At 33.3% G+C, this 7,500-nt stretch overlaps 1 protein-coding gene across 1 annotated transcript in view; it reads right to left on the reverse strand.

Moving 5' to 3' along the window:
• The window catches only part of LOC138863292 (uncharacterized), a 38,573-nt gene that overhangs the window by 15,341 nt on the left and 15,732 nt on the right, over positions 1 to 7,500 (reverse strand). Inside the window, exon 3 of the mRNA XM_070127479.1 lies at positions 30 to 506. Coding sequence (XP_069983580.1) covers positions 30 to 506 — 477 coding nt within the window. The remainder of the gene's footprint in view (positions 1 to 29; positions 507 to 7,500) is intronic.

Here is a 7,500-nt window from a genome sequence, read left to right on the forward strand (position 1 = left end):
CTTTGGCATGTATACACACACGCGCCCACATGTCAGTGAGGGTGTCTGTGAGGGTGTGTGTGAGGATGTCTGTGAGGGTGTCTGTGAGGGTGTCTGTGAGGGTTTCTGTGAGGGTGTCTGTGAGGGTTTCTGTGAGGATGTCTGTGAGGGTGTCTGTGAGGGTGACTGTGAAAATGTCTGTGAGGATGTCTGTGAGGGTGACTGTGAAAATGTCTGTGAGGATGTCTATGAGAGCGTCTGCGAGGGTGTTTGTGAGGATGTCTGTGAGGGTGACTCTCTGTGAGGGTGTCTGTAAGGATGTCTGTGAGGATGTCTGTGGGATGTCTGTGAGGGTGTGTGTGAAGGTGACTGTGTGTCTGTGAAGATGTCTGTGAGGGTGTTTGTGAGGATGTCTGTGAGAATGTCTGTGAGGATGTCTGTGAGGGTGTCTAAGGTTGACTGTGAGGGTGTCTGTGAAAATGTCTGTGAGGGTGTCTGTGAGGATGTCTGTGAAGGTGACTGTGTGTCTGTGAGGATGTCTGTGAGGGTGTTTGTGAGGATGTCTGTGAGGGTGTTTGTGAGGATGTCTGTGAGGGTGTCTGTAAGGATGTCTGTGAGGGTGTCTAAGGTTGTCTGTGAGAATGTCTGCGAAAATGTCTGTGAGGATGTCAGTGAGGATGTCTGCCTACGTGTCTGTTATCCTTCTATCTGTGCAATAGTCTGCATGGACAAATTAAGGTATAAGCTCACATCATCTAAAGTTACATCTACCTATCTATCAATACTTACAACTATCTATCAATATCTGTATCTACCTATTCTAGTGATTTATCTGTCTGTCAATATCTGTTTATATATACACATCTATCTATCTGTCAGTCAATCTGTATCTATATATGTCTGTCTATATATCTATCTGCCTAGCAATAGTTATCCATCCAATTCTTTGTCTTTCTTATGAACAATTACCGAGTTTGGCCAGAAAGAAAGAAAGAAAGAAAGAAAGAAAGAAAAACTGCAACAACACTGCAACTGATGCATTGTTTGAAGGAGGTCTAGAACATATTTTATTCTTCTTCTCCTCCTCTTCCTCCACCTCCACCTCCACCTCCACCTCCACCTCCACCTCCTCCTCCTCCTCCTCCTTCTTCTTCTTCTTCTTCTCCTCCTCCTCCTCCTCCTCCTCTTCCTCCTCCTCCTCCTTCTCCTCTTCCTCCTCCTCCTCTTTCTCTTCTTGCAACTACTCCTTGGTTGCTGGATATGCTGAACACAAAGGAGAAAGGAAGGCATCTACAGGAAGAGGATGACAAAAGGAAGAGAGAGAACAGTGGGAGGAAAAGGAGGAAGAACAACGAGACAAGGATTTATAGATACGAACATCTTTTAAAAAGCCGACCAACAGATACTATATAAAGATAATGATTGCTAAATGACATGGCCTTCATATTAGATAAATAAAGGCAAATAAGTAATAAATAATTATTGCTAAATGACAAGGCCAAATAGTAAGTAATAAATAATTATTGCTAAATGACATGGCCAAATACTAAGTAATAAATAATGATTGATAAATGACATGCCCAGATAATAAGTAATAAATAATAATTGCTAAATGACATGGCCATATAATAAGAAATAAATAATGATTGATAAATGACATGGCCAAATAGTAAGTAATAAATAATGATTGGTAAATTACATGGCCAAATAATACGTAATAAATAATAATTGATAAATAACATGGCCAAATAATACGTAATAAATAATGATTGATAAATGACATGGCCAAATAGTAAGTAATAAATAATGATTGATAGATGACATGCCCAGATAATAAGTAATAAATAATGATTGATAAATGACATGGCCATATAATAAGAAATAAATAATGATTGATAAATGACATGGCCACATAATAAGTAATAAACAATGATTGATAAATGACATGGCCAAATAGTAAGTAATAAATAATTATTGATAAATGACACGGCCAAATAATAAGTAATAAATGATTGATAGATGACATGGCCAGATAATAAGTAATAAATAATGATTGCTAAATGACACGGCCAAATAATAAGTAATAAATAAAGATTGATAAATGACATGGCCACATAATAAGTAATAAATAATGATTGATAAATGACACGGCCAAATAATAAGTAATAAATAATGATTGATAAATGACACGGCCACATAATAAGTAATAAATAATGATTGATAGATGACATGGCCAGATAATAAGTAATAAATAATGATTGATAGATGACATGGCCAAATAATAAGTAATAAATAAAGATTGATAAATGACATGGCTAAATAATAAGTAATAAATAATGATTGATAAATGACACGGCCACATAATAAGTAATCAATAATGATTGATAGATGACATGGCCAGATAATAAGTAATAAATAATGATTGATAGATGACATGGCCAAATAATAAGTAATAAATAATGATTGCTAAATGACATGGTCAAATAATAAGTAATAAATAATGATTGCTAAATGACATGGCCAAATAATAAGTAATAAATAATGATTGATAGATGACATGGCCAGATAATAAGTAATAAATAATGATTGATAGATGACATGGCCATATAATAAGTAATAAATAATGATTGATAAATGACATGGCCAAATAATAAGTAATAAATAATGATTGATAAATGACATGGCCAGATAATAAGTAATAAATAATGATTGATAAATGACATGGCCAAATAATAAGTAATAAATAATGACTGATAAATGACATGGCCAGATAATAAGTAATAAATAATGATTGATAGATGACATGGCCATATAATAAGAAATAAATAATGATTGATAAATGACATGGCCAAATAGTAAGTAATAAATAATGATTGATAAATGACATGGCCAGATAATAAGTAATAAATAATGATTGATAAATGACATGGCCATATAATAAGTAATAAATAATGATTGATAAATGACATGGCCAGATAATAAGTAATAAATAATGATTGATAGATGACATGGCCATATAATAAGAAATAAATAATGATTGATAAATGACATGGCCATATAGTAAGAAATAAATAATGATTGATAAATGACATGGCCAAATAGTAAGTAATAAATAATGATTGATAAATGACATGGCCAGATAATAAGTAATAAATAATGATTGATAAATGACATGGCCATATAATAAGTAATAAATAATGATTGATAAATGACATGGCCAGATAATAAGTAATAAATAATGATTGGTAAATGACATGGCCACATAATAAGTAATAAATAATGATTTATAAATGGCATGGCCAGAATAATAAGTAATAAATAACATCGATAAATGACATGGCCAAATAATGGCATAAATAATGATTGATAAATGACATGGCCAGATAATAAGTAATAAATAATGATTGATAAATGACATGGCCAAATAATAAGTAATAAAAATAATGATTGATAAATGACATGGCCAGATAATAAGTACAAATAATGATTGATAAATGACATGGCCAAATAATAAGTAATAAATAGATTGATAAATGACATGCATTAAATAATAAGTAATAAATAATGATTGATAGATGATACGGTCAAATAATAATAATAAATAATGATTGATAAAATGACATGGACAGATAATAAGTAATAAATAATGATTGATAAATGACACGCCACATAATAAGTAATAAATAATAATTGATAAATGACATGGCCACATAATAAGTAATAAATAATGATTGATAGATGACAAGGCCAGATAATAAGTAATAAAAAATGATTGCTAAATGACAAGGCCAAATAGTACGTAATAAATAATGATTGATAAATGACATGGCCAAATAATAAGTAATAAATAATGATTGATAAATGACATGGCCAGATAATAAGTAATAAATAATGATTGATAAATGACATGGCCAAATAATAAGTAATAAATAATGATTGATAAATGACATGGCCAGATAATAAGTAATAAATAATGATTGATAAATGACATGGCCAAATAATAAGTAATAAATAATGATTGATAAATGACATGGCCAAATAATAAGTAATAAATAATGATTGATAGATGACATGGCAAACTAATACAGTAATAAATAATGATTGATAAATGACATGACCCAGATAATAAATAATAAATAATGATTGATAAATGACACGGCCACATAATAAGTAATCAATAATGATTGATAGATGACATGGCCATATAATAAGAAATAAATAATGATTGATAGATGACATGGCCAAATAATAAGTAATAAATAATGATTGATCGTAACATGGCCATATAATAAGAAATAAATAATGATTGGTAAATGACATGGCCAGATAATAAGTAATAAATAATGATTGATAGATTAACTTGTAACATAATAAGAAATAAATAATGATTGATATTGACCTTGGCCAAATAATAAGTAATAAATAATGATTGATAAATGACATGGCCAGATAATAAGTAATAAATAATGATTGATAAATGACATGGCCAAATAATAAGTAATAAATAATGATTGATAAATGACATGGCCAAATAATAAGTAATAAATAATGATTGATAGATGACATGGCCAAATAATAAGTAATAAATAATGATTGATAAATGACATGGCCAGATAATAAGTAATAAATAATGATTGATAAATGACACGGCCACATAATAAGTAATCAATAATGATTGATAGATGACATGGCCATATAATAAGAAATAAATAATGATTGATAGATGACATGGCCAAATAATAAGTAATAAATAATGATTGATAAATGACATGGCCATATAATAAGAAATAAATAATGATTGGTAAATGACATGGCCAGATAATAAGTAATAAATAATGATTGATAGATGACATGGCCATATAATAAGAAATAAATAATGATTGATAAATGACATGGCCATATAATAAGTAATAAATAATGATTGATAAATGACATGGCCATATAATAAGTAATAAATAATGATTGATAAATGACATGGCCATGTAATAAGAAATAAATAATGATTGGTAAATGACATGGCCAGATAATAAGTAATAAATAATGATTGATAGATGACATGGCCATATAATAAGAAATAAATAATGATTGATAAATGACATGGCCATATAATAAGTAATAAATAATGATTGATAAATGACATGGCCACATAATAAGTAATAAATAATGATTTATAAATGGCATGTACAAATAGTAAGTAATAAATAAAGATTGATAAATGACATGGCTAAATAATAAGTAATAAATAATGATTGATAAATGACATGCCTAAATAATAAGTAATAAATAATGATTGATAAATGACACGGCCACATAATAAGTAATAAATAATGATTTATAAATGACATGTACAAATAGTAAGTAATAAATAATGATTGATAAATGACATGGCCAAACAGTAAATAATAAATAATGATTGTTAAATGACGTGACCAAATAGTAAACAATAAATAATAATAAAATAAATATATACAAACATACATATACAAGTGCAAATCCACACGCAACACACAACCTTCTGCAAATGATTATTCACACCACCACATTGCTCGAGAGGGGGGAGGGGGAGGGGGAGGAGGGGGGAGTCCCGACGCCCTTGACACGTGTTGAGTGACTCATTAGGGCAGTCAAGGAATATTCTCTTGTCTTCTTCAACTTTCTTTCCCTCTCTTCTTTCATTTTTTTGTTGGCCTACTCTCTCTCCCGTCTTTCCTCCCGTCTCCATACATCAAACCTTTCATACCTTTCATTCCTTTCTTTCCTTCCTTCTTCCCTTCCCTTCCTTCTCTTCCTCCACTCCGCCCTTCTTCTCAAATTCTCCCCTACCTTCTTCTCTCCACCTCTCGCTTCCCTACCCCCCTTCCCCCCACCCAACCCCCAAGACCAGCGACTCCCACCCTTTTCCTATTGCTCCACCCCCCACCCCCAGGTTGGGAACCCCTACCCTAGTACACCCTACTCCCCCCATCCTGACCCATCTCCCCCCCACTTCCAAACTTCCCCTCATCTCTCTGATCCCCCCTTCACCTCTTTCTTCCCATCCCCCCCCACCCCCACCTTTCATCCATTACTCACACACCCCATTCTACCTCTCCTCCCCCCACCCCCCCCACCCCCCCACCCGACCACAAAGTTCCCTTCTCAGTCACGTTCCGCCTCCTTGACCTAGGACAACTAGGGGGGGGGGGTTATTGATCAACAGTCTTTCATTTGTTTATTTGTGTGTGTGTGTGTGTGTGTGTGTGTGTGTGTGTGTGTGTGTGTGTGTGTGTGTGTGTGTGTGTGTGTGTGTGTGTGTGTGTGTGTGTGTGTGTGTGTGTGTTTATAGCCAGTCAATCACTTTGTGTCTACATTTGTGCGTGTTTCTGTCACTCTCTTTGTCTGTCTGCCTCTGCCCCTCTGTCTCTTTCTTTCTCTCACTTTGTCTCTCTCTTTCTCCTATATATGTATACACACACACACACACACACACACACACACACACACACACACACACACACACACACACACACACACAAATACACACACACACACACACACACACACACACACACACACACACACTCACATATGTATATTTATGTGTGTGTGTGCATATACCTTAATAAAACAACCGAAAAAACACCACCAGAAACAAAAATAACCCGAAACAAAACAAAACCGAGAAAGGGAAAACAGAAGCCTCAGCCGCCCGCGCGCCGGCCGCCCTCCATTCATAACCGGGGCCGCAATTCACTCATGACAGCTCATGACACCGCCCTGGCAAGTGCCTGTCTCGCGGCCCTCGCAACCCCGCCCCCCTTTGCAACGGAGGCCGGGATTGCAACGCATGCACAGGGATCTGTCTTCGTTTGAAATAAAAACATTGTATTTTCCTCCTCTTTCTCCTTCTCATCTTCCTCTTTTCCTCCTCTTTATTCTCCTTTTTTCTTTTTTTTTCCTCCTCTTTCTTCTTCTTTTTCTTTTCCTTCTTTCTTCTCCTTCATTTTTCTTCTTCTCCACCTCCTCTTCCTTCTCCGTAATTGTGATTTTTATAATCATTTTTTTCTGTGTTCTATCTATTCCTTATTCTTTTTCTCATCCTTCCCTTTGCCTATTAAGTATTATCATTATTTCAAATGAAAAATACCTCTTTAAACTGGCAAAAGAAAAATAAATAAATTAAAGGTATACATACAAGTGGCCTCAATAAAGTAAAAAAATAATAATAATAACAATGATAGTAATAATAATAATAATTCCATAAAGTCTATACCTCAGAAGAACATAAGAATGATAAAATCCTTCATATACCTCTCTTCCTCTATCCTCTTTCTACAGAATAATCTTACACCCATTTCCTCTCCATCTGTTAGTCCATCTTTGTAAACATCGCCCTCATAGTTTCTACCTCCAACGAGAACAAAAAAAAAAAAAATATATATATATATATATATAAATAATCAAAAACAAAAACAAGAAAACAAAAATGGGCAAAAAAAGAGAAAAACTGAAATAATAATCAAAAATAAAAACAACAAAAAA

The sequence above is a fragment of the Penaeus vannamei genome, chromosome 11 (assembly GCF_042767895.1).
Source record: "Penaeus vannamei isolate JL-2024 chromosome 11, ASM4276789v1, whole genome shotgun sequence".
Classification (NCBI taxonomy): domain Eukaryota; kingdom Metazoa; phylum Arthropoda; class Malacostraca; order Decapoda; family Penaeidae; genus Penaeus; species Penaeus vannamei.